Genomic DNA, 27346 nt, shown 5'->3' with positions numbered 1-27346 from the left:
TCATTTTTTTTAAGTCATTGTGTCCAAATATCTCCCTATTTGGACTCAATGATGTAAGAAATTTTTAAAAAAGGTATTAGACAGTATACCCAGTACCTGTTCGGTATTATATTAGCAGTGATTGGACTATATGCTTGCCAATGATGAATACCTTTAAAAACATCTTAGATCCTCGCGACGTTATTAAATTCTTTCACCATACTTAAAATAATATAAAATTTGACTACATTTTTATTACCACCGGCAACGTTTCATGCCAATTCATAATTTTATAGCGTACTGCAACAATGGCTAATAAAATTGAGCGGCGAATTTGGACTTTTACAAGAATTCTTGAAGTGTGAGTAAAGGTAATTATCATAGGGTGTACAAGGAATTGTCTTCCTGCACTAAGGAACTTGTTACTTGTTATGGACTTTATAGTTTATACCTTATTCCTAGAGACTGCATTATTTATATCGATTGCGTACGTTTTCTTTTTTATTGATATAATATGTAATAATATATAGGTACATATATAGGTATTACCTATATTTAATATAGTTTGCAAATGTCTCAATTATTTAAATATTCACAATAGTTACCTATTTTTAATAATACAATGCAAACATGTCTCTCCTTAGTCTTTTCACATCCATCCTTTATAATATTGTAAGTAGGTACCTACGTCGCGTAGGTACGGTCTATATTTTTTTATTATTTTGTTCAAATTTTAAATTTTTGTTGTAATAAAAATAAAATACAAGCTAATCTTAATTATGATTAATACATAATGATATCCCATAAGATTCACATGACTTCGTTCGTAATAATTGTGGTTATATCCGTGGTACTTTTACAAAATAATTAAGTAATGTAATTATTGTTCAGTACTACATGTAACATTATTCAGTAATAATGCAGTATGCTAGTAAGTAAATAGACAATTTAGTTTTTATTCTTTCAGTTTACATACTTATATAATTTTCCAATAAACTTTGGCGCCTGTACATAAAACGCGGCAACAGGTGAGAGCATTTATGACTTGTTCCTGACTTGTTATAGGTACAAACCTTTTTGTAGGTTCAGAACTTGGTTCAGAACAATAAAAACGTATTGATCTAAGTCGATCTATTAAAAACATTTCCTTATTTTTTTTTTCTATGCCTCCGAGTTTCTATCGGACATTCTATTACTAATCGTTACTGATAGGTATACTTAATATTTAAATTTAAACAGTAGGTACATGTGTTTTTCTATTCTTTGTAGTTTTTACCTACACCCAGCGGTTTAAATTGTTTACTCATAATATTATGATGTCATGAACTAACTTTGAATTAATGAAACAAGGCAGGTATGTATCAGCTAGATACCTAGGTATAATGACAACGGACATAAAGTATTTTCAATTTTGTATCAATTATTCGTTATACGATCAGCAGATAATAGATATAGGTACATAGGTACCTAATATGATTATTAGTTATTACAATCAGGCATACCTACTAGACCAATATTTCCTTATACATATTTCAAGTGGACTTGTTATATTTTTATCTGTTAACTTCTGTTCTATTATTATCTCAAAACCCTTCTCAAATATTTCAATGTCAATAACCTAGATAAAGAATTGAATTGTTTTATATAACGTATTGTCCAAACTCGACCGAAACTAATTACGTAACGTTTATCACCATCCACCTGATAACAGCGTGACATACCTTTTATCTAATAATAAGTCACTTTTACGATGTCATTGAGTTTACGACGCCCCTTTGAGAAGTACACCTGTATCCCGAGACGTACAAAAAGCGTCCTTGGGACTATTGTTGTTTCGAGGGTTTGCGCGCCAAGTGACTGCCAAAATCGGCGCACGCCGCGATGCGCGGGAAACGAAGCGTCAGTCGTACTCGGTCGGCAAGAACGCGCGCACGCCACGCCGGCTTTTAGGTTAGGTTTGGCGCGGTTTTGCTAGCCAGGTGCTCTCGCCGCCCCCGCACTCCCCTACTACCTGACAGCTGTTTTCTCTCGGGAGATTATTAGTCAGATGTTTCTCTGAACCAGTCGGAGCTCACCTGACATTTAAGCATGGCTGCTAACGGACGTACACCGAAGCAAAGGAGGTTGGAAATAGCAGCAGGGATGGCTCTGAGGAACACGAATACGCCTAGAAGGAGACGGGGTAGCTGCAAATGTTTATTTGGAGCTCCGGATAGGGATGAAACGCGCCGTTTGATGGCGGAACAGTACGCCAGGGATAGGAAGCGTTTCATACGGAGGTTTAACTTTGACATTGAAACTGAGTGTCCGTACAAGCCGACAAAATTGGATTCGCCTGTGAAATTCAGTGAAGAAAATAAGGAAAACGGTAGCCCAAGGACTGGTGTGGAGGCGCTAGCTTGTGTAGAAAATACGGATTTGCGGCTGGGGTCCCCGTCGAGGCGTAGCAGTGCTGGTAGCTCACCAAGGACGCCCAGAACTCCTAGGACGCCTAAAGCGTCTAGGACCCCGCGGACGCCTAAAACCCCCGCGTCTAGGAGACAGCTGCAAATGACAGGTTAGTTACCACTTTTTTAACAAAATAAAACATGAAAGTTTAAGATACCTATTGTGTAGTCATTTATATTTGTTTAACAAAATATATTAAAATATCAGATTATAATAGTGGTTGGTAAAATGTTTATTTTTTTTATTTTATCAAAGAACATATTACATAATATTATAAACATTATGTTTTTTTGTTAGAACGATTACGTAATCAGCAAAAAAGCAATATTTATGAGAAATATTTGCAATATATTAATATTTATGTATCTCCAATAAGGAGTAGGTTAGGTACATCATATGAAAATCGACATTTACCTAAAAACCGGTTAAAATTTATGGCAGTGTGTTATTTCCTTATTCAATGTGGGTTACAAAATTGTAAATTACACCTGCTTTTTACAAATACATAAGTACTTTTTTTTACATAATAATATGCGGTTTGAAATATCGACATAAGTTTATAGCTCACCATAGATTTCAATAATGTAGTAGGATTGGTAGTAGGTAACATTGGTTACCAACAATATAAATTATGATTTTTCGAAAAGCTGAATTAATATTCCTTATAATCTTTCATAAATTGTAAACCTTATAACCTACATGAAAAAAAAAATTGTATTAAAAAAATTATATTGTAAAGTTTATGAAATAAACAACAGATGAATTTGGCACTTGGCACAAAGACTTGTTATTTAATCTCTTAGCCATGGACGTATAAAAAAAGACGGACGGTATATCGCCTAAACATTGAGTGAAGCCTAGTAATGGCGGCGAAACATCCATGTGTGTGTGCCATGTTGCCATGGCAACAGCTGTGTTGATGACAATATTTTTTTCTATAAATTTTGCCGTAATAATTTTGTCAATAAAACATAAAAGAAATAACTTGCTTCCCTGTGGAATGTAATCCCTTGTGTTTTGTTATTTAAAATTGTACTGTTGCAACACAATTTAACCACGCAAGACGGCATTTTAAATATTTTTTGTGAAACAGTGACGCAGTTAATCAGTCGGTAGTTCACGACGTAATGTCGGCCGACTAGCTTACTATGGTGAGAGTGTGTGCGTGTTTATGGTCTTTACACGATCGCTAGCTTACTATGGTGGCTTCACGTTGTTTGTTCGTAATACGGCGTCCGTCTTTTTTTATACGTCCATGCTCTTAGCAAAACCTTTTAGATAGAGTTAAACATATATAGATATATGTAACTGTTAAACCGTGTACCATGTTACCGATTTTGATAGACCTATCTACTACAAGCACAATATAAAACGATACTTATTCCGTTATAATATGGCACATAATCGCGTGCAAACAAAATGGATGCATTTAAAACAAGCTCTTTATATGTAATGCAAGTCAACCATTATCATAAAGACAATCGACTCGCGGGTCTAAGTTCATTGCATCTTACGGATAAACAATTGTTGGTAAATGAATTTTATTAAATGGTTCTTTTAACTGATTGATAAAATTATCTAATTATTTGTAATGTTATGTGAAGTTTTGTTTATGTTACAATTACGTAAAAGCAGTGAAATTTATTTCAATGTAATTGCGATTATAGATAGTAGGTTACGTACCTACCTAATATTTTGTGAAACTAATAGCATATATTATTACTAAATATGTAGTTATCCTGTAAAATTACCATTAATTAATTATGAAAAAAAGTAGCACTATGTTAACTGTATTTCAAAATCTATTCTATAAATTATTGTATAAAATAGTTTGGAAAATCCAAAAGTGCACGCCTCATAATTTTTTTTAATAATTATTTATTAATTATTATTTTTGTTTATTTAATAACAATTAAACCACATCGAATCAGACCCTGAAAAATGAAAGGGTTCTATTCCTGAGCATACTCAAGCGTAAGAGAAAAAAGATGTAAAATTTTCGTCGGCGCCATATTGAATTTTAGTTTTGACCTCATATTGGTTAATAGATACCCCAATAACCATGAAAATGACACCCATGACGAAAATATGTAAAATTTTCGTCGGCGCCATCTTGGATTTTAGTTTTGACCTCATATTGGTTAATAGCTACCCCAATAACCATGAAAATGACACCCATGACGAAAATGTGTAAAATTTTCGTCGGCGCCATCTTGAATTTTAATTTTGACCTCATATTGTTTAATAGCTACCCCAAAAACCATGAAAATGACACCCATGACGAAAAGATGTAAATTTTTTGTCGGCGCCATCTTGGATTTTAGTTTTGACCTCATATTCGTTAATAGCTACCCCAAAAACCATGAAAATGACACCCATCACGAAAAAAAGTCAAATTTTCATCAGCGCCATCTTGGATTATAGTTTTGACCTCATATTCGTTAATAGCTACCCCAAAAACCATGAAAATGACACCCATGACGAAAAGATTTCAAATTTTCGTCGGCGCCATCTTGGATTTTAGTTTTGACCTCATATTGGTTAATAGCTACCCCAAAAACCACCCACATTTGCAAATGTGTTTGCTACTTAGGAAAAGTTCAGATTTAAAGATATAAGTAGGTAATGTGACGAATTTAATTTATTTCATTCCGACTGTTTCTCGGAATAACATACATTTACTAAGAATTGCATACAATGCCGGTTTTAATATATTGCCGGTAACATAATATTATGTATGATAATAATTCTTAAAAAAGTATTTTATACATTTCTTAAAAAGCTTCGATATTGTATACAATAATACAATTCATATTCAAATTGTTGTAAAATAGTCACACTTTTTTAAGTTGGTTGAATACACTAAAATACTTATAAGGATCGTACCTACTAATAAAAGTAACAAAATGAATTTTTAAAGTTCCCAGTAATCTTCTGGAATCAATTTCAATAAAAATATAAAAATTCACTTCAAAAAAAAAAAAAAAAAAACAGCCGAGTTTTTTTTTGTTTATTTAATAACAATTAAACCACATCGAATCAGACCCTGAAAAATGAAAGGGTTCTATTCCTGAGCATACGCAAGCGTAAGAGAAAAAAAAAGATTCGATTAGTAAAGTATTTCGGTCGCTATCGTGTTAACAAGAAAAAGGATCCGCACATACAGACACACGGACGTCCAAGACAGAACTTTTTTAAACTGTTTTTTAACTAGTTTAAATAACAAAAATGACATCAAAAATATCATGAACGTTAAAAATAGTGTTTTTTCTTAATATGTGTGTGTATGTATTATCTTACAAGTGCAATGTATGATACATAAAGACATTTTAAGTTTGAAAAATCAGATGTTTTGCGCGAAGCGACAGTAGTACCCACCTCAACGCTTCGCTTATGAGGCGTGCAATAACAAATAAAACCGGCCAAGTGCGAGTCGGGCTCGCGCACAAAGGGTTCCGTAGCAGCAAATATAATAAATTACAGTTAAATCAACCTATCTCAAAAACTATAAGAGATACTTTGATCAAACCAAAAATCGTTGAAAGAGTTAATTAGCATGCATCACCTCTATTTTTTTTAGAATTTTATACCCCGTAGTTATAAAAATAGAGGGGGGGGGACATACTTTTTACGACTTTGAGAGCTGATATCTCAAAAACCGTTCACTTTAAGAAAAATGTTTTTTAGAAAACTTTATATCATTTTAAAAGACCTTTCCATTGATACCCCACACGGGTATGTACATCGAAAAAAAAAATTTCATCCCTCAGTTACATGTATGGGGGGCCCCACCCCCAATTCTTTTTTTTTACTATTTAGTGTCATATTTTTGTAGCGGTTCATACAACACATATTCCCATCAAATTTCATCACTGTAGTACTTATAGTTTCCGAGTAAATCGGCTGTGACAGACGGACAGACGGACAGACGGACAGACGGACATGACGAAACTATAAGGGTTCCGTTTTTGCCATTTTGGCTACGGAACCCTAAAAAGGGACTTCCATATCCGCCTGCCACTGAGTGATTTAATATGGCGAAACCCGGATTCTAGAGTTTAGTGTTTGACACTTCCATCCCTTTGTAAGCCAATTAAAACTGACAAGAATATCTTTTAATTGATGGAGATTTATGTTGTTTTAAGTATAGTATTATTTGTATACGTAGTATATTATTATTAGTCTGTGGTATTATTCATGTATGTATTAATAGGTAATTAGGTACATAGTTCATACATCTGTTTCCTATTTTCGTATTTTTTTATTACGTAGTATACCTACAATAGACGTACCTATGCACTTTATTGTTGTATTTGAGATAGGGAAGACAAATAAGACAGTGATTTATTAATATAAAATCATTTATTCATTATTAATATTACACGTTAATTGATAATTGAATATGAATAGTAGGTATGTACAATTTTGAATTAATCCATATTCGTAATCAAAACATAGTTTGTAGGTAATAGGTACCTACACTTGATAAAAATTTCAATTAGGTATATTAACCATTTCCCCTAAAAAACAATAAAATCTCTTTTTTATACATTATTTATTTCAACACATTGTTGATTTGATAGATAAACTGAAATAACGAATTAAAATTTATATCCGGGTACCTACTAAAGAAGTCAAGACTCAAGCTGCAGGATCTTCATAAGTTCATAGTTCGTACTTCATGCGGGCTACGTACCTACCTACTTTTTAAATTGCAGCCCACGTCGCGGGCAGGAGCTAGTCAATCCACATGTTAACTTGTCACAATGAATTTTCGTTTCCTCACACTGATAGGAAGTCAATTAAATCCAATTTGGTAATTGTGATTCAATCCATGGCCCAATCGGGTTCAATCACCTGTGACGTCATCTAACAACATATGTTTTTTTGAGGACCTTAACACCTGGAAATAGAGGCTATGTTCGGAGATGAAATGCCATGTCACTGCGGAGATGGGACCGATTTATTGGGGTAATGACCTTGGTGAAATGTGGCGTAATTGTCTATGGGGTTTTTTTGACTAGCCATGGTGTGTAGGATTATATAATGTAGAGATAGATATCTCGATCATTGAGTTACTATGTACTACGTACTAGAGAGGCCATCGCTACTACACTTTTTCTAACACGAGTTAGAGTCAATCGTCTCAAACCATTTTTTATTGTTACATTGATTGGTTTTAATTGATAAGTTTATTCATATTTTTTTAATATGATAAACAATATTTATTTGTTACATTGATTGGTTTTAATTTATAAGTAATAATAAGCAGAATATTTGCATATTGTATGACTCACTAGCCGCTCCGCGCCGCCGCGCTTGTCGCACAGATTTTGTTTGTGGTGTCCTCTCTATAATAATACCTCAATGATCTCGATGTTATTTTTTGTTAGGCATCGCATGGTGTTATTTTACGAAAATAAATTCGACTTGTGATGTAACAGTAAAATAAAAGAGAAATTCATGGGAACACTTAAAAATTATAAAGCACCTGATTAGTTGAACACAACATTTTATACATAATTTCAAATTTATATATTACTAGCGGCCCGCCCCGGCTTCGCCCGTGGTACATATGAAAAATAGATGTTGGCCGATTCTCAGACTTACCCGATATGCACAGAAAATTTCATGAGAATCGGTCCACCCGTTTCGGAGGAGTATGCAGACTAACATTGTGACACGAGAATTTTATATATAAGAAAATTTCATGAGAATCGGTCCACCCGTTTCGTAGGAGAATGCAGACTAACATTGTGACACGAGAATTTTATATATAAGATGTAGGGATGTAACGATACCGATACCGATATATCGGCCGATATAATCGGCAAGCCGATATATCGGTATCGCCGATAATAAAACAACCGATACCGATATCAAACAATTCAAAAAACCGCGCTCAATGAACGATGCGGGAGGCCGCCCGCGCGTGCGCACTTTGTTTTCTGAAAAAACTACCAATAGTAAACTTTTATTAGGTACTGATTGTATGTGTATTACTTAAAGTTTAACTGACTTTGCAAAATAATAATATGTACTAAAATAAATGGTTTTGTTGTTTTTTGATTTGGCATTTTTATTTAAAAGAATACAATTAACAGTTGAGTCTCTGTTAAATGTTGGTAACTTTTTATGCATAATTCGCTATTTATTTTTCTACCAAGTCATCGATATCGGTATCGGTATCGGTATCGCCGATACATTACTACAAATATCGGTATCGGTATCGTATCTGCAAAATCATGTATCGTTACATCCCTAATAAGATGTATATGTTAAATGCCTGTATCATACGAATTACGAATTTGTTACTCAACTAGTGAGATAACACGACAAAACAAAACTATTTCAACAACCCTAAAAAACTAAACAATTAAATCTGATATTTCTATCAAATTAAAATCACTGTTATATAAAAGCATAACATCGATTTAATAATTTTGTTTTTCTACATAAAGCAGGACAGATCAATAAAAACACTCTACAGCCGTACAAATAAAAACTTGCTTATTCAAACCTTATGCAATGCATAGATATGATAAGAATAAATAAAGAATAAGGATGTCATAATTTCTTACAAATAAATTTGGAATAACGTCGATGTAACTATGGTCACGCTATGCAATAGGCGCGGAGCGGCAACGTAGCAATTCATTCACAAAATTATGAAAAACATTGAAATTGTCTACGGTTAAACCTTGGTGCTGTCATTTTGACGCTCGTTTGACTTCGTCGAATTTGTTGTGAAGTTTCATCATACGATGTTCTGTTTATTTATTTTTTAAATATTTATTTGAAATAATTTAAATATATCATTAAATATGCAAGCAAATGAAAGAGAACCCTATTCAATATCCGGAGAACAGAAGATAAACCCACCTTGAGATAGAGAGTTGCCAAATAACTGGTACTCAAAACATACAACTCCAAGCTTATAAGATTTATATTTTCAACGAAAGTTTATATTATTGTGATAAGTTTAGAAATAAGTGTTTTATGTATGTATGGTTTGGCGCATGTCGTAAATAAATAAATCATTATAAATATCAAAAGGGTTTTTCATAATTTCGTATATTTTGACATTTCATACTAAATTTTCCGTTTCAATAGGTACGTAATGAAATTATTAATTTGCTCAACTTTTTCTACTTCTCGTATTACTCTCATTGCTATTATCTCAAATTTAGATTGAAAATAGGTTCTAAAACTTGTAAAACACAGCACAATGTACTAAAAAATACGTTATAACTCAGTTATGTCAGACTTATACTAGGGTGGTAGCCGGAATAAGGACGAAATAGCATTAGTATGAATACTTATTACGAAGTTATACTAGATTTCATTTATTACGTGTTTATTTGTATGATTTTTCCTTATTCTTAGTTTATTCTTTTCATAAAATGTTATAACTCGTTTATTTGTACGGCTGTATAAATTTTAATTGATAAAATATTATAATTAACACATTGCGAATCTGTTTATAGTGTGTTAATTATTCAAAATAACTGTATAATAAAAAACGATTCTAATAGTTTTATTAATATACATATTGGCATTAATTTACATGACTTTTACATTTAGTCCTACAACACAAAAGATGATGATTTTGTACCAACCGAAGTAATTGCCTCGTCTACAATTCAGTGGTGTAGAGTTCGAATCCCATAAAAATGAAAAATAAATTACTAAACCAGCTCAAAATCCATTCAAAGGTAAATATTTACCTACTAGAATGTCATCATATAGGTAAACTTAATTCACACAATGTCGTTCAAGAAACTAAATTTTTTAATTCGTTTCTTTTTCTATACATCTATACATCTATACAAAATATATTATAAAGAGGAAAGGTTTGATTTTTTGTTTGTTTATTTGTTTGTATGAATTGAATAGGCTCCGAAACTACTTGGCAGATTTGAAAAATTCTTTCACTGTTGGAAAGCTACATCATTTCTGAGTGACATAGGCTAGGTTTTATCCCGGAAATCCCACGGGAACGGGAACTATGCGGGTTTTTTTTTAAAACGCGGGCGAAGCCTCAGGCGGAAAGCTAGTCGTAAAGTAAAAACTTATTTAATTAATAACATGAGTAATAACAAAATAATACAATCATAAAAATACAAATAAGTAACTCTTTTTGTCACAGTCGGGTAAAATTCCAAATATTTTATTTATTTACCTCCTATCACGTTATCAGCTTCGCAAGCATTTACTTTGCACCAAATATTTGTAGTTCTTATCAATTTTACTGACCTTAATATGATCCAGACATCGAGACGTCAAATGCACTAGCCATATTCTAGTGCTGATAAAAATAAGTTTGTTAGTTTGTTAGTACGTTTATTACTTCTTATTACCTTAAAAATACTCGACATCTTACTCTTCGCAGTGATGATTATAAATTTAGTTTGTATGTACTTATGTTTATTGCTTATATTTCAACCCCCATGTATTTTGGAACACCTGTTGGTATAAAATTCAAATTAGTAACAGATACTTAGATAGTAACTTTCATAAATAAATAGTTTAGCATGGAAATAAAACATCACAATTATTTATATTAGGGATCGCGCAAACATATAATTTTCGTATCGACTGAACTACTTTGTTGAGTTGTGTTCTCATGAATTCCACACAACTAAACTGTTAAGTCACTTATTATTAACTAGCCGCTCCGCCCGGTTTCACCCCCGTGGCTCCTCTCCTGTTGGTCGTAGCGTGATGATAGCCTATAGCCTCGATAAATGAGCTATCTAACACCGAAAGAAGCCCAGTAGTTCCCGAGATTAGCGCGTTCAAACAAACAAACAAACAAACAAACAAACTCTTCAGCTTTATAATATTAGTATAGATTTCTCATCTAAACCAATTAGAAACTAGCTAGCTATTCTGAGCGTTCCTACTGCCTCTTAAGCTACCTTATTCAGTGGTAAGGTCTCTATCAAAATTTGTTTTTTTTTAATCCCAGACAAACCCGGGTAGGTGTACCTAGTATGTAATGATTTGTAAGTAAACAAACAACGCAAAGGCACGCTTGTTAATATCGAATACGATTTGAGTAAACACGTAATAAACATACAAGATAAACAGACATACAAACATCGCCGTGGGTGTGCCCCACTTGACATATATTGCTAAATTGTAATACAAGGTGTGCTTGCGGCTTCACTTGCATAAGAAAAAATATATTTAAGGGTTTTCCTGCATATAAATACTTGGTCTTGAGTGAAATGAGTGATTCTCAACACATGAGAAAATTTGGTACCAGATACCTTACTAAAATATTATTTTATAGGAACAATTTGAACTCCTAAGTTGATTTTTGTAAATTATGAAAAAAATGAACAAACGGAGAAAATAATTTAAAGATATACTATTTAAAATTTTCCTTTGTCTGTTTCAATTTGAATTATGTAAAAAAAATAACCTACCGATCGTTTTGTTTTCAAATACCTCAACGAATATGGTGTGATCTGAGTCATAGCAGGTTCGATTCTCGTGAGTCACGAAGGTGTTATGTCATCAGCATGTACTGACATGTCCGAAATCGAACCGATGACCCTCTGAGGTAAAATTAACTGATATGTCATCAATTTGATATAAAATTATCGGCTGGTAAGTAAGTGATACGTAATACAGTACCTACATAAAAGGTCTTAGTTACTATGAAAATCCAAATGTCACCTACCTATAAGTATAACTGATTTGGAAATTTCGACAGAATAGTTAAATATTACCTGGATACATATATACAAATATATAAATAAACAATTTTCTATACCTACAGATTATGTAGTTTCAGAGAGCCCAACATATTGTTACTTAGGTACTTTTGTTAACAGCTAACCTATGGGTATGGAGTACTCCTAGAATCGAGGTGTTGCAGGAAGAAAAAAAATTAAAATAAAATTTACTCTACTATTACATACCTTTGTTAATAATATACCTATTTAAATTATTGTACGAGTATTACAAATTACAATGCAAAACCTTACAATTTTTATAATTTTTTGACAAAAAGGAAGATTTAAGGTAGATTTAATTTCCTTTGTTCATCTTACGTTCTTTTGATCTCGTTTCCGCAATACTGGAATAGTAGAATAGGAATAGAATATAGTAATTTCAATGGATGGTCTATCCTTTTGTGAAATTTCATCTAATTTCGCTTAGCCTCTGAGGCGTCACAAATGTAATTCGAGCAATATATTTTTAATGGAAGTTTCAGAATGGTGAATCAAACTTGGGAGCTTAGAGTTTCGATTAAAAATTCAGCTTTCTAGAAGTGTTTGAGAAAAATATTCTTGCAATATTTATCATTTCTTTTCATACAAAAAATAAGACCCCCCAATGTTAGAGTTAGAGGAAAATAAAACAGCAATACCTATAATTAACTTGTGGTACTTATTGTACAACTATTAATATAATTTTTTCTACCATGTACTGTCGTAATTTCTAACTTCAATATATAAACTAACATGTTCTACCACGTAATTATGGTATGATGCCATCTAAGAGCAACGACCTACCACTTTTTACTGCTGTACATACAAGTGTTTTTATGTTCAGTAGTCGGGAGATATAAAATTCGACGTAATATTATCCTGTGAGTCAGTCATTTTTTATATTTCTTATTATAATTAACATTGAAAAAATTATGGGGTTTCAGTCGAGTAGAGTAATTAGTAGTCAAATTAAAAAAAGGCCAACACGTCATTGTCAATGTCGTCAATGACGTGTTTTGCAAATGATGTTTGAAACGCCCCATAAAGATTTTAATAAAAAGCTCCAGTCGGTCAAAAACGTTTTAGTTACTCACAATTTTAATTTTTAATTAAAGTGACTAACCGATCAGATTATAGAAATGCTCCACATTTGTGGAATCATTGCCTATTTGCTTATGATGAAGTTAAACAGATGATACAAGAAAAAAAAACATTTACATAGATAGTTCTTCCATGTCTAATTTATTACACGGAATATCCTTGAAACAGCCGCTTTAAAATAGGTCTACAAAAGAATAATTTTTTAAAATTCCGTTGTTCCTTCGACCGAAACGAAGCAAGGAGCGTGTCGGTGGGAAGTCGGGCTACCGTGCCCTATGGGAGAATACTAATGCTCTCCTCCCATTGGCTGGTCTGATACAATTCTTCGCTTCATGGACTTTACGTTATTTTAAATTTTCCAAAGCGTCTGTCAGAATAAGAGAAACAAAACGCCTACAATAATTTTGGCTCCACTTTTCGAAATTGTTATTGAACATCGGAATGTTGGCCAATAGCCAATTTTAAATGTTGCAGTGGACAATGGACATTCTAATTCTAAACTTTTCAATTTCGAATGTTTTCGTGTTTGCGCTGCTGATATTATAAATTACGCGTTCAGTTTAAAAACAAAAGAATTCACGTGTTCGAATTTTAAATTTCGGACGCGTTCCATGTTAGCGGGACCTCAATCAATTTTAGTGAACACGGAACGAATTTCGTGAAAGCGCTTACGCTTAAGAATGATCTCACGCCACCAAAAAACTTTGGTAATGACAAGAATCTTAATGTGCATGTTCGAGTGAATTATTAGTGCAATTTAGTAATCGTACATGACACATTGATTGATTTGTATGACGTCTTATTTATTTATTATGTACTGTCACAATTTATTAGGCCGCGTTTTACAAATTGAATGGTAAGATTTCCCGTGCATGTATCTCATCCGCTGTATGGATGAATAGGTGACAGGTCTGCCTATTATTTCATGACTGATGAGGAACTGTCAAGGGAGGAACTGTAATGAAAATTCAATGTAATCTGAACGATGTATACGAGGCCTCTAGTCAAGTTTGGAACGCATTGTACCTATCGCGTGTGGACGGAACATAATCGGAATTCAAATTTTAATTCTATTTTTTTAATGTCCCTGACTCACTTGACATTTCACTCTACATAATATGACAGGTTGTCATGTGTGAATATCTATCAAGTTAAATATGAATGAGTGACATTAGTCGTGCAGAACGATCTTTTAAAGTTTTAATTATACACAGATCATATTTTATTTTAAAAATTCAAATTTCGAATGAGAATCGTAAAAAACGGTGGTATTCTAAATTTAAACATTTCCACAGAGCACAAAATATATGGACTATGGAAAATCGGTTCAACGACCGACCGCGTTTATACAAGGAGTTCCTCATTTCTTGCGATAACATATCGTATCGGAAAACCGTACTGACAGTTTTCCAAGTCAGTATAGTTAACACTCGACACATAGATTTAGTTAAAAATAAGTAGTCTTCTGGTGATTTGTGTAAAAAAATATATTGTATTTATTTGTATGTACTTATAGGAAGGTAATGTTTTAATTGAGAATGTCATAAAATTTATGTATAAGCTGGATTTTTTTAAGCTTGCATTAAACCTGTAAATGTTCTCAGATACAATTTAAGGGTTACAAATTAAAAAATAAAAATAATTTGGTAGTTTATCATTTCAATATTTAGTTTTTATAGGAGAAAGCTTCTAATTCCTTAAACTAGAATCATACTAGTTATTGTTTACTATTAAAATAATTACTCTGCTTACAATCTGTGTATCCAAATATTGATATTATTATTCAAAAATATTCGTATCTGCTTAGCATAATACGATATATGCCGGGCCAAATACAAGAAACACGGGTTGTTCACCTTAACGGTGCTAGTAAATCGTATACATACACTATCTTTCGACTTTGTTTGGTATTAATTCGCATGTGAGTATATGTATAAAGATATAAAATTGTAGTAAAATTGTAATAAAATATTTTTCTTTAGCCTGGTAATTCGAAAAAAATATGTCGTGTTTTCATTAAAAAAAAAAAAAAACTTCAAAATTTCCAAAACTGCATATTGCATATCTGGTAGCTATAGGAATAATGTTACAAAAATACAGAAATACTATTTTTAAATTATGGTGCTAAATTACGTTAGTCATAACAATAAATTAACATAAGAAGCGCTATGTTGATTTAGTTGGTACAATTTAACTTATTTAAGTAAGTTTATGATATTGTATATAGTATATAGTTTATAATAAATGAATTGTCCTTACCTATAATTGGTGGATACATCCTTACCATTTATATACTTCTAGATTTAAGCTTGCAAGATTTGTATGTATTTACTGTTGGTTGGGCTTAATAAATAAATAAATGCATAGGCATTTATTTGAAACATAACTTCGTACACGTAATTTATATTTAAAAGTTCGAAATCTAGTGTAATAATTTCTTATAATTTCTTAAAAAGTAAAATAAGGAGATCACTGATGTCAAGTAGGTAAAGTTAGTAGAATGCCGAATCAAAAATTAACCTTTAATCAATCTCAGGTCTCAGTTTAAACCCGAACCTCTCAAAAAACCACACTACTGTACCAAAAAGCTTCATTCCTTTGCACGTGATCCAATCGAAATTAAACCACTCGAATACATTGCAATTTACATATCTTAAACGCTGATTTATTTATTCAAATGTTGAAACGCATCCCACACCCGGCTCGAAGGACCATAAAATTGGACACAGGTAAAGGAAAAAAGTTTAATCTTGTTAAATAAGCGCGGACGCGGCCAAGCGAGTGTCGGCGTTATTTTTAATTATTCAATTTATTCATGCGTCATTTTCAATTAGATGAAAAAATGTTTTTTTTTCTGTGTGAGACGTTTTTTGTTAACTACATGGTGTTTTTTTTTTGTAATTTGTAATCCCGTGATATATTCAATGACCATTGAGGCATATTTAATGAAGTTTCTGATATTAATTATAAAACAAAATAAAATATTTATTGTAAAAAAGCTTGATAGTTTTCACACATTCTCAAAGATGCTTCGTGCTTGTTATCTTTTTATAAGCATTCTAAAAACTTCCTGCGTTTATTCTCGATATAATTCTCGAATACATTAGCTCCTAATTCAACCTATTCCCAGATTCTATATATCATAAATACCTCCAGGCTGACGTCACATGCCTGTCCCTAAAAATTATCCAGGTATTTAGCTCCTGGCAGTAAATTATTTAAATACGTGCGTGCCACTGCTCCCATAATGTTCAATATTTTCGATTGATAAATATTTATACAGGGTGTCCCACTGTTGGTATACTAAGCTCAAAGGAGGTAATAGTTTTGCATACGCTGAGTACGTAAAAAATAATTAAAAAATTCCAGACGCATTTTTCTTTCAAATAGATGAATTCTTAAAACTCTATGTGTACACCCATAACAAGCGAGCCGCCCAACTTTGCCACCAGCACGTGAGCTATCGTTTAAGATTATGTTTTCATAGATAAAATGCTCATATTAGAGAAGCGGTATATGCCGGCTACGCGAAGCTAGAGAAGAAAACATGGATTTTCAGGAAAAATTTAGCAAAAAATTTTGGACGTAATTTTTTTTTAAAGTATTTTTTACGTGATCAGTGTATGCAAAACTACAAGTTCCTTCGCGCTTAGTATACCAATAGTGGGACACCCTGTATAAAACAGTAGAGATAAGACGATGTGGTTTAAAATTCCTTGAATAAGATGTTAGGTATCCAAATTCTACCAAAATGTGTAAAGTGGATTGTGTTTTTAAAATTGACAATTAGAACTTATGCATAATTATAGAAATTAATTTATATATTTAATAATTAAAAGGTAATTAAAATAAATTAATCTCAGAGATTGCACGGAATTAGTTGGTACATAATATGTACAATCGTTATACATATTATAAATTAAAATTCAGTCTTTTTAACCCGCAACGAATTCTGATTGAAACCATCACTATCATCACTATCACTACATAGTATAAAACAAAGTCGATTTCCCTGTCCCTATGTCCCTATGTCCCTTTGTACGCTTAAATCTTTGAAACTACGCAACGGATTTTGATGCGGTTTTTTTTAATAGATAGAGTGATTCAAGAGGAAGGTTTATATGTATAATAACATCCATTAAATAGTGGAGAAGTACTGTTATTTTTGAGGTTTCTAAAGTGATGTCGTAAAAAATTACATTTTTTCCGCTTACATTGCAAACGCAGGCTGAACCCTACGAGTTTTATCAAAATAATGTACTAAGTATTATACACATTGAAAAGGTCTATAGAAAAGTCCGCGATGGTATATGTCTATCTCTTATGGGTAACCCACAATAACATTTTTTTGTCATTTACTTTTTACGAAAAATAATGGCTAATTTTCGATGCGATTTTAACCAATACAGCATTAATCCTTAACCAATTAAATACCTTGAATACATTGTTCGTTTAATATAGATCTATATGGCCCTTTACACCGTATGATTTAAGTGAATATTTTCGAAGATATTACAGATTTAAAAATTGCGGGACGTAGCGTTTGCGGCGGTACCGGCCGGCCGCCAGGCTATCTATACGAAGTCGGAGCGGGCCGCTATGTTTTTATATACAACGTTCACAGTTTTTAACCGACTTCAAAAAAAAGGAGGAGGTTATCAATTCGGCCGGTATGTTTTTTTTTTTTTTTTTTTATGTATGTACACCGATTACTCCGTGGTTTCTGAACCGATTTACGTGATTCTTTTTTTGTTCGATGCGGGATGGTGTCGAATTGGTCCCATAAAAATTTTATTTGGATAGGCCCAGTAGTTTTTATTTTATGAGCATTTTTGTCTGTATTTGTAAATGTTGCAAGTGCAAGTTTGAAGTCGGTTGTTTTTAACGCAGTTATTGACTTGTTCTGTAGTGTATTTAGTATCAGCATTGCACCCGTGCGAAGCCGGGGCGGGTCGCTAGTTTAACTATAAAATACTAAATAATATAACCATGAATAAATAAATAAAATAAATAAGAGATTTTTCATAAAATCAAGATGTGAAAACAGCTCAACAAGTCTAGAAACAGGAATACCTAGTCTAGTCTAGTCTAGATACCATTTCTCGCCATTTATTATGTTAAGATTTTAATGAGCTTACTTGAGATTTATGTTCAAAAAGGTTAACAAACCTTGCGACTGAATATAACATTAAGGAAAGTATTTAATTAAATTTATTTATTTATTTTATTTATTTATTTATAATCTTTATTGCATACAACACAAATACAAATTTCACACACACAGACAGGACATTAGATGCAAAGGGCGGCTTTACTCAATTAACATAATATTAGAATCAGAATTTTGGGTTCAAGTTTATTTATATGGTTTTGAGGGTACCTAAAACTCAATTTAGGTTATAGTGTGACCATCTTTTCTTCAAATTATAAACTAACACTAGCGGCCCGCCCCGGCTTCGCCCGTGGTACATATGAAAAATAGATGTTGGCCGATTCTCAGACTTACCCGATATGCACAGAAAATTTCATGAGAATCGGTCCACCCGTTTCGGAGGAGTATGCAGACTAACATTGTGACACGAGAATTTTATATATGTATAAGATTAATTCTCAATTTTGTAATCCGGGATAAGGTCCATGTTAATTGTTAGTCCCTCAGTGAGTCTCGTAAAAACCGTCGAGCCGTTCAAGAGATTAGACGGAATAAGTAAACAGATAAACATTTTAATATTTTTTTTTACAAGTGTCGATTACAGTGTCTTAACTACATTAAAATAAGCTGTTAGAAACAACCTCAACACGTAAATCCAACATTTCCTTATACACAAAAAATATAAAAAAGTATGCAATCAATTCTACAAAGATATCATTAACAGACAGTTAAGCGCGTCACACACGGTGAAGATTTTATCTTAAGATACTGTTATATTTTATATTACAGTATCTTAACGCATCCGGTATCAGCGTTCGGACCATCATTTTTCTTTTTGTCATTGCGTACTAAGACTCCTGTAGAACCGCCATCCTGTTACAAATGACCTACAAAATTTCGCGTCATTTGTAACAGGATGGCGGTTCTACAGGGGTGGGTGGTACGCAATGACAAAAAGAAAAATGATGGTCCGAACGCTGATACCGGAAGCGTTAAGATACTGTAATATAAAATATAACAGTATCTTAAGATAAAATATTATAGTATCTTCACCGTGTGTGACGCGCTTTACATTGATTGCAATTCTCAGCGTTATTTCTCGGAAGGTTGCAGGTTCGATTCCAACTAAATACATTGATTACTCCAATTGTAATACTTATTTTATCGTGTTGTGATTCGGGGAATGTTTCTTTTGGAATTTTTACTTAGAAATTATAAGGCAATAAATATTTAGTACTAATATAATTTATGTTTATGTTTGAATGTGTGGATGTTTGTTCTTCAATAATGCAAATTCGATGTATTCATTTGGATGTAATGTACTACACAGATAGCTTGGATTATCGTACTTCTGATCCCGTTTCGATTAATTTTCATACTTTAAACCGGTCAAGCTGGGACGGAGTTAATTACAATCGGCATACATATTACAAAAATAAAAAATTAAAAAATACAAAACGTTTAAATGCAGAATCGGCTTCTTGTTCGAAGACATTTGATTGATTGAATTTGTAAGGGAATTAATAATAGCTATATTATATCTGTTAGGTATACCTGAGGTATAATTTTTTCCCAAAGTATGTTAATTATATGTTACTTTGTGTCGGACTTCGTAGCAGTAGAATCGGTACATGATGTATATTTTGACTCAAAACACATAAATTTTGCGGCCAAAGATACTAGGTACGTATAACTTTAAAATTCATAAAGTCCCATACAATTAAAACGCATCTCAGTTACACCGCTCAAGCGATTACCATAAACAAAACAGAAACGAATAAAAAAACAAAAAGAAGAAAAGCGCGCCAAATCATAACTTTCCAAGAACGTATTACAATATTTACCATCCGTAACAGAGTAAAAAACCACATATAGCATTGTCGCTGTTGAAAATAAAAATAAAAACGGACCAACAAAGTAACGTGTAACTCAGGTAGCGGGGTTCAATAAATACACTTTATTTTTTGTACTTTTTTTTCAATATGTCAGCCGGGCCGCGGAACGAGTTCTATCGCCGTCTCTTTCTGACGTTTAGATGTGTTTTTTTTTTAATTAAAAGTGACGTTAGCTGCAATGATTTAGTGTAAATCGAACGTTGACTTGTTTCGATTTTTATTTAGCTGTAACTTCTGTGTGATCAGCTTTTTCTGATGCATTTGAGTGTTTGTTTTCTAGCGTCGATAATTGTTTGTATTTTTAGTATAATAAATTAATTGGGTCTATAATTATTACTTATTTTATTTTCATTCTATTTTTTCCTTAGGTATTTCATATGAAACTTATACTTAAATAGATTGAATGAAATTAAATTCCAAGTTGTTGCATAGTTGAACTGTAAAGTTAAAATTTTTATAAATGAAAAAAAAAATGTAGACCGCATTTTAAATATAAAAAATAATGGTTACCATGATTTCTTATGAAAAAATATTACCTATTTTCTTTGTACTTATTTTAATAGATATATACAATGAGACCAATCTATTCCCATCGATTTTTTCAAAAACCTTTACAAGTAATAACAAAAACATTACGCAAAATCCTTGCCTCGTATAACAGTATTCATATTACAAAAGGCGGGTTCGAAAATAAAAACCTATTTTAAAACGTATTAATAAGGACTTAAGGTTTATTTTCAAATGTTACCTTATCAATAATCTTATCTGATATCTGATTCACACGTATGAAATTGAAATACATTGTAATATTTCACTTAGTATTTCTTGAACGTAAGTTTGTGTGTTGAATATGCGATCGTAAAATTCAAACGTATAGAAAACAATGTGAAATGTTTTAATATAAAAATACTAAACCAATACGTGATGTTTTTGTTATGGTTAGGAAATTTTGACAAAGACGAGAATTATAAAAAAATAGGTTTAAAAAGAGGAAACATGAATCTATTTGTGAAAAATGACTAGAAATATAAAGTAAGTAGCTTTAGAACGCGAGAAAATCCGTGCAAAATATCATAAGACGTATCGGGCTGAAATTTGGCATGCAGGTAGATGTTATCATCTATCATCCGCTAAGAATGGATTTCCCGAAATTCTTGCGGGAACGTGGAAAAACGGGGATGCACGTACAAAGTCGTGGGCGGAAGCTAGTGTAGAAATAAATTTGTACAATATTTCCTTCATTAAATTTATTAGTTTTAATCCCACTTATTACAATCCATAAAAGTCATCAAATTAAATCAACCTTCCACTAAAAAATGTTTTTTTTTTTTACAAAATTTATTGTTTATCGGTACAGGAATGTTTCGATCAGCAATTAATTTTAATGCATTGGTATTTTAGGGTACAAATTTTTACGATACATAAAATGAATACTAAAATTCTAAGTCCATTGACTTTTAGATGCAGTGGTTTCGTTGACCTGTCTGACTAGAACATATTACGGAGAAAAAACGTGTGTTTGTATTTGTATATATACGGGTCATTTTCAAAATATTTGTACGTCACGAAATTGTCAGTAAACTGTTTCGTTAGGAAATGTCAGGAAGTTGTAAAAGTAAGACTGTATTCAGAATAAGGTAATATTACATATAAAAAAGTAAGAAGTCACTAGTTAAAAAAAATATATATTTTTAGTTACAAAATAATCAACAATCAATTTTTATAATTCTCTGTTTGCTTTTCCTTTTCTTTTCTTCTATTTTTCACTGTCATTAAGATCTGATATTTTTCTTTGTCTTTGTTTCACTTTCTCGAGGTGTTTTTTCCTTTTCTTTTCATATTTTTCGCTTTCACTATAAAAAAGTTATCAGATCCCAAGAAAAGTCAAGTCCCTAAGCCCGACTTTACTAACCCTACATCATGGTTTAAAAAAGTATGGCCTGTAGTTACAAAAAAAATAATCTTGAGAGATTTATTGTTTTTCTCCTTTATTTTTATTCGTTACATTAATTTAACACACATTTTAATATCTTATTTTCATACTTTACACATGAGACCACAGCTTTACCGTCTACAATTTACTGACGTCAGTAAATGTCAAGAAATTGTTCGTCAGTAACATGTAAAAAATAACCTAAGAAATACTTTTACACAAAACATAATCACATTTACCATTAGATTGAAAGTGTAATCTATTACTCTAGTCATAATTTAAGTATATTACAATTGCGGTAGGTGAATTCTTCAAAATGTACTTACTTTTGTTGAGAATACGTCGTTAGGAAATTGTAACTAAATTTTTTGCACAGCACACTACTGGACTTCTTCCATGTCTGGACGACGAACAAAATGGCGGCGCGTTAATGTGACCTTACTTTTCGTGACATGACCAGTGTTGCCAATGATTTGAGTTAGATTCCTCTTCTTTGTGATACAAGAAGTTGGTTAATTATGTCAATAAATCAGTGTCACGAAATTGTAACGATTGATAGGGACATTTTTATAATATGTAATTCTTCGTTTATTTAAGGTAATTTAAATAGTTTAATCCATCAGATATAACACTTCAAACATTGCTTTTTAATTATGATACAAAAAAATAGGAAGTTTCATACAAAAATTCTGATAAAAATATTGGTTTTCATTGTCGTCCACATAGGGGACAATAAAAAAATGTATGGAGCTTTTTTTGTTACTTTATTTTCACATTAAATTTATATAAGAATTTGTATCGCAATTCATTGCTTTTTATCAGAAATGATATGCAGTATGCTTAAGTTTAGTCTGTAAAACGTTAACAATGATTTATTTCAGTCGTAACCATATTTTTTTCGAAGATTTTTTAGGGGGACAAACATTTTGTAGTAATGTACAATTATTTTGAAAACGACTCATACACAATATAATTTCTATATGTAAATAGGAATAATTAAAATATTTGAGAGGTTTCAGATACATTACAATTTTTTTATATGTATTTTTTGTGTGGTCGATGATTTTTTTGTATGTTTTTTGTTTTTTTTTTTACTTGGTGCTGAATAAAGTGTTTTTAATTTTTAATTAAAAAACCTTAATTTTTAATTAAAATTGTACATTCTACAGTTAATTCAAATCGATCCCTTTTTACTTATGTAATTGAAATGTTATTTGTAACTTTGATTTATGTATATTTTTAATTTATATACTGTTTTATTTAGAATACAATAATTAATCTATTTTTCTTATTTTCAGATTATTGGACGTTACGGAAACACTCGGACCCGGCATCGGACAAAGAAAACTAGTAAAAATAAAACCTCTAAATTATTAAAGAGAAAGATATAAATATTTAATAGTAGTATAGAAGTCATAAATTTAGATTATTATTAAAAATTACTAAAAATACTAAATTTTATTTGAGGCTTTTGGCAATTTTGTAATATTTGGCCCATACCCTATTTAAAGGGGCATTTTAAAGGTGTAGGATTTAGTTAATTTTTTATATAAAATGATCTCTACATAAAGATGTTATTATAAATTGTTATTTAACAATCGAACCCTAGACTTTTCGAAGTGTGCGTTGTTCTTAACTTTTATGGAAAAATATCAATGTATGAACCTGTCTTTTTGTATGCACTTAATTTTTTTATTTATTATTTAGTTAAAAAGTTTTAATTTCTGTAATGTGTTAATAATAAAAATAGAGAAAAAATCAACATAAATACAGGATTTGCAGTATCTAAATTAAATTTGAAATGCTCTTTTTATTAATTTTTTGTTTAAAGAAGAAACATATGCCATAATCAAATTTCTTGTAGCCATATATAGGTACTCCTGTTTGCTTACCATTGCTGTAAATGTACTTTAATACTAAACAATAAATGAAATCAAACAGGCAATGTACTTGAAATCATGTATAATAATATGGTTTAGTATGATTTTTTCATTTTATTGTCTTAAGCTAAGGCAATCAACACACAGTTACAACTATTTTTTATATAATAAATAAAAGAACAATACAATTTGACACTTATGTAGAATCTAGTCTATGATCTCCGCAATATGCTCGCTTATTTGAAGCGAGAACTTCCTAATTATCTGTCCTTAATTAAGTTATTTTAAGTTACTAAAAAATGTGTACACAGTGTACAACCAGCCTTATTCACAAACTTTCTGAGCGGAAATAAAACCCTTTCAAGCCAATATTATATTGAATTACAATACAAATATTTACATTTTTAGTGAGATGTCAACTGGTGGCCCTTTTGATTTAAGTTTATATCAAAAGGGCCACCTGTTGGCATTTGGGCACCTTAGGGCACCTTGAAGATTGAATTTCTAAAGACATCAATGCTGATTCTATAAAATATTTCAATCAGGGCTTCATTTGAAATCACTCATATAAAATAAACGTCATATTGTATTATTATGTAATTGGTTAAGAAAAGATGACCACTTTTATTAAAAATGGATCCGATTTTAATTTTGTTTGATTTTCTCTGATTTTCCGGTGAAAATATAAAATTTCACGTTTCCGATTAAATCTTTACAATCAGAAAGTTTTTGAATAAAGATAATGAATGCATAATCTTTTCAAAAGTACGCGGTTAGCACGACATGTTATAGCAATTCAAATACCTATTCATTTAAAGTAAAGTCCCATGTCCCCAAGTGGGGTAAGGGGCAGATGCATATTTATGGGAATCGAACCCAGGACCCAGGTTCTACGCTCACGCGTCAACCACTGTACCAAGGAGGCGGTCACCTATTCATTTAATTAATTAATTTGTTAGAAAAGAAGTTAAAACATGTCGTGGAAACTCCTTTTATAAGAACAAATGTTCTATTGCAGAACAGCGAAAATCACCATTTTAAAAAATTGTTCAAAATAAGAAATGTACGGTGTTTTAAAAATGCATTGTACTGTAAAAACCAATGTATTTTAAGTTTTAGTTTAGTAATATTGTTATAATACTTTAATACGCTTTTAAATTAAATGAATTATAATATTATTTCTTGGTTTTTTTATACCCCCTTTATGGCCTTGGTTTTAGGGTTTACCACAGAGCAAGTAATGGTATTAGTAATAAGATATGCTTATTATTATTTTAGAAGAAAAAACAACGATTCAGATATTTTTTAATAGCCATTGTTTGACTCGCCAATTATATCAGAAACTACTGGCTCGAAAAACACATATTTTAGCCTATTTCCAAAAGCTGTGATCAAAAAATGTAAAGCATCCATTGAGTAACATGTACTACGTACTAGAGAGGCCATCGCTACTACACTATTTGTAACACTAGTTAGAGACTAGAGTCAATCGTCAATGAAAAACCTTACAAATTTAGTATGATAAACCGCGACAAAACACATGCCTATATCATATATATAACATATACTATTTAAAAACACAATTATTTGATAGACTAATCAAAAATCTACACTCCTACGGCCTACCCACTGCAGAAATTCCATAGTTTACAATCCACTTTGAATAATTCCTTATACGAAATACCATTCAATCGCTTCAAAGAGCCGCTCTACAAAAATCCAGAAATAATAAAAAGGTAATATTGACTCATCCGGGAATCGCCTGTGACTAATACGTGAAGATATTTATCAATACAACAAGAATTTCTCATTTACCGTTCGACGATCCTTGTTACATTTTTTGTATTGCTGTAAAATTTGGGGAAACCTTTATTTAGTTTAATTATTTATCTGTTTAATTTAATTATGGTAACTGTTCCTTTGAGAGTTAAGTACATTTTAGTTTATAAGGGACTTAAGAAATGAGGAAAGTACAAGGAAATTACAATGACTAAATTATTCAAATGTTTTTAAAAACTGAACCTACTATTAATTTACTGCACAAAACAAGCTTAACCTACCTACGAATTATTTACCCTGATTACCGAAATATGAATCTATTTGACGATAGATATTTTTAAAGTTATTTAGCAAATAAGATCAGCGTCTTCAGTTAAAGAAAGTGTAAGGCGCACACAATTTATGATAACTTAGTCGCCTTTCGCATAAATATTTACTTATATTGTGTTTCATTTACAAAAAGCTTACAATACATACTTAGGCTGGTTAAGTATCCATGATAAGCCGGCATATTTTTTGGCTGAAGCATTGATGCTTTAGCATTGATAATAATTAAAATGAATGAAATAATTAAATATACATACGCGTTACGATCGTGAAATATACATCCTTTGAAAATTCTCTTAGCAATATAGGATTGCGTCTTTTCGTCGCCTTTTATAGTCTGTGGTAGGTGGATCATTAAAATTACTACATGATGAATGTTACAATAACATAATGCAATTTTTATCAAAATTAATATGCATTGAAATTCGATTCATGCGAATTATGCCTTATGGTGTATAATATAATAAAGTTCATACAGAATAAGTTAGGGCATAGCAAAATCTATGCTATTTATAGAAATATTACATAGTCTAATATTATAGAATATTACAGCTACAGAACTGAGACAATTTATTACACATTTATCACAAAGTATTGATGAAATAGGTACACTTAAAAAATTACTCCTATAGTCGTAAGTCGTTTGAAATTTTCGTAGCGCTTTCTTGAAGTCGTCTTAAATACATGGTGTATCGTCTTGGCTCGTAGGTTGGTTAAGGCGTTTGATTCTTGTATCTGCAAAAGAATTAAATAAAATTAATTAATATTAAGTTGTTGCATGAATCATCATCATCATATTGAAAAATATTTTGAGTGTTAAATAAATAAATTATATTATTGATGCTTTATGCATTAGCAGTTTTTGAATTATTATACTTAAAAGTATATTTTATACGCAAATCTATGCGTATAAAATATACGTGTACAATGTACATACCACTCCGTACACAATACCACATAATATATTTTATAATACTTTATTGTTATTAATATAAAGCAACACAATTTAATTAAGATCTGTTGTTAGAACAAGATTTTATTCTTTACAACGGAATATCTTATTAACAATGGCGCGTGCCAGATAAAATAATATAATGAACACAATTTTTCATTTTTGTCACAACAAA

The 27346-nt window shown here is 31.4% G+C and overlaps 1 protein-coding gene across 1 annotated transcript; it reads left to right on the top strand.

The window, feature by feature from the left end:
- Positions 1 to 1870: 1870 nt before the first annotated feature.
- On the top strand, positions 1871 to 24217 carry LOC149897256 (uncharacterized). The gene is made up of 2 exons (XM_090116726.1): positions 1871 to 2536; positions 23532 to 24217. The coding sequence occupies exons 1-2, from the start codon at positions 2068 to 2070 to the stop codon at positions 23582 to 23584; spliced, it is 522 nt and encodes a 173-aa protein (XP_089972852.1). The 5' UTR covers positions 1871 to 2067; the 3' UTR covers positions 23585 to 24217.
- The last annotated feature ends 3129 nt before the right edge of the window (positions 24218 to 27346 follow it).

Source organism: Colias eurytheme, chromosome 26 (assembly GCF_061535395.1).
Source record: "Colias eurytheme isolate Ceu_HAF_F1 chromosome 26, ilColEury1 Martin Lab GWU primary, whole genome shotgun sequence".
NCBI classification, from domain to species: Eukaryota; Metazoa; Arthropoda; class Insecta; order Lepidoptera; family Pieridae; genus Colias; species Colias eurytheme.
This window is presented reverse-complemented; position numbering and strand designations above follow the sequence as displayed.

Coding starts and splice junctions, on each gene's coding strand:
- LOC149897256 (XM_090116726.1), top strand. CDS start 2,068: ATGGCTGCTAACGGACGTACACCGAAGCAAAGGAGGTTGGAAATAGCA. Junction 2,537..23,531: donor GAGACAGCTGCAAATGACAG/GTTAGTTACCAC, acceptor TCTTATTTTCAG/ATTATTGGACGTTACGGAAA.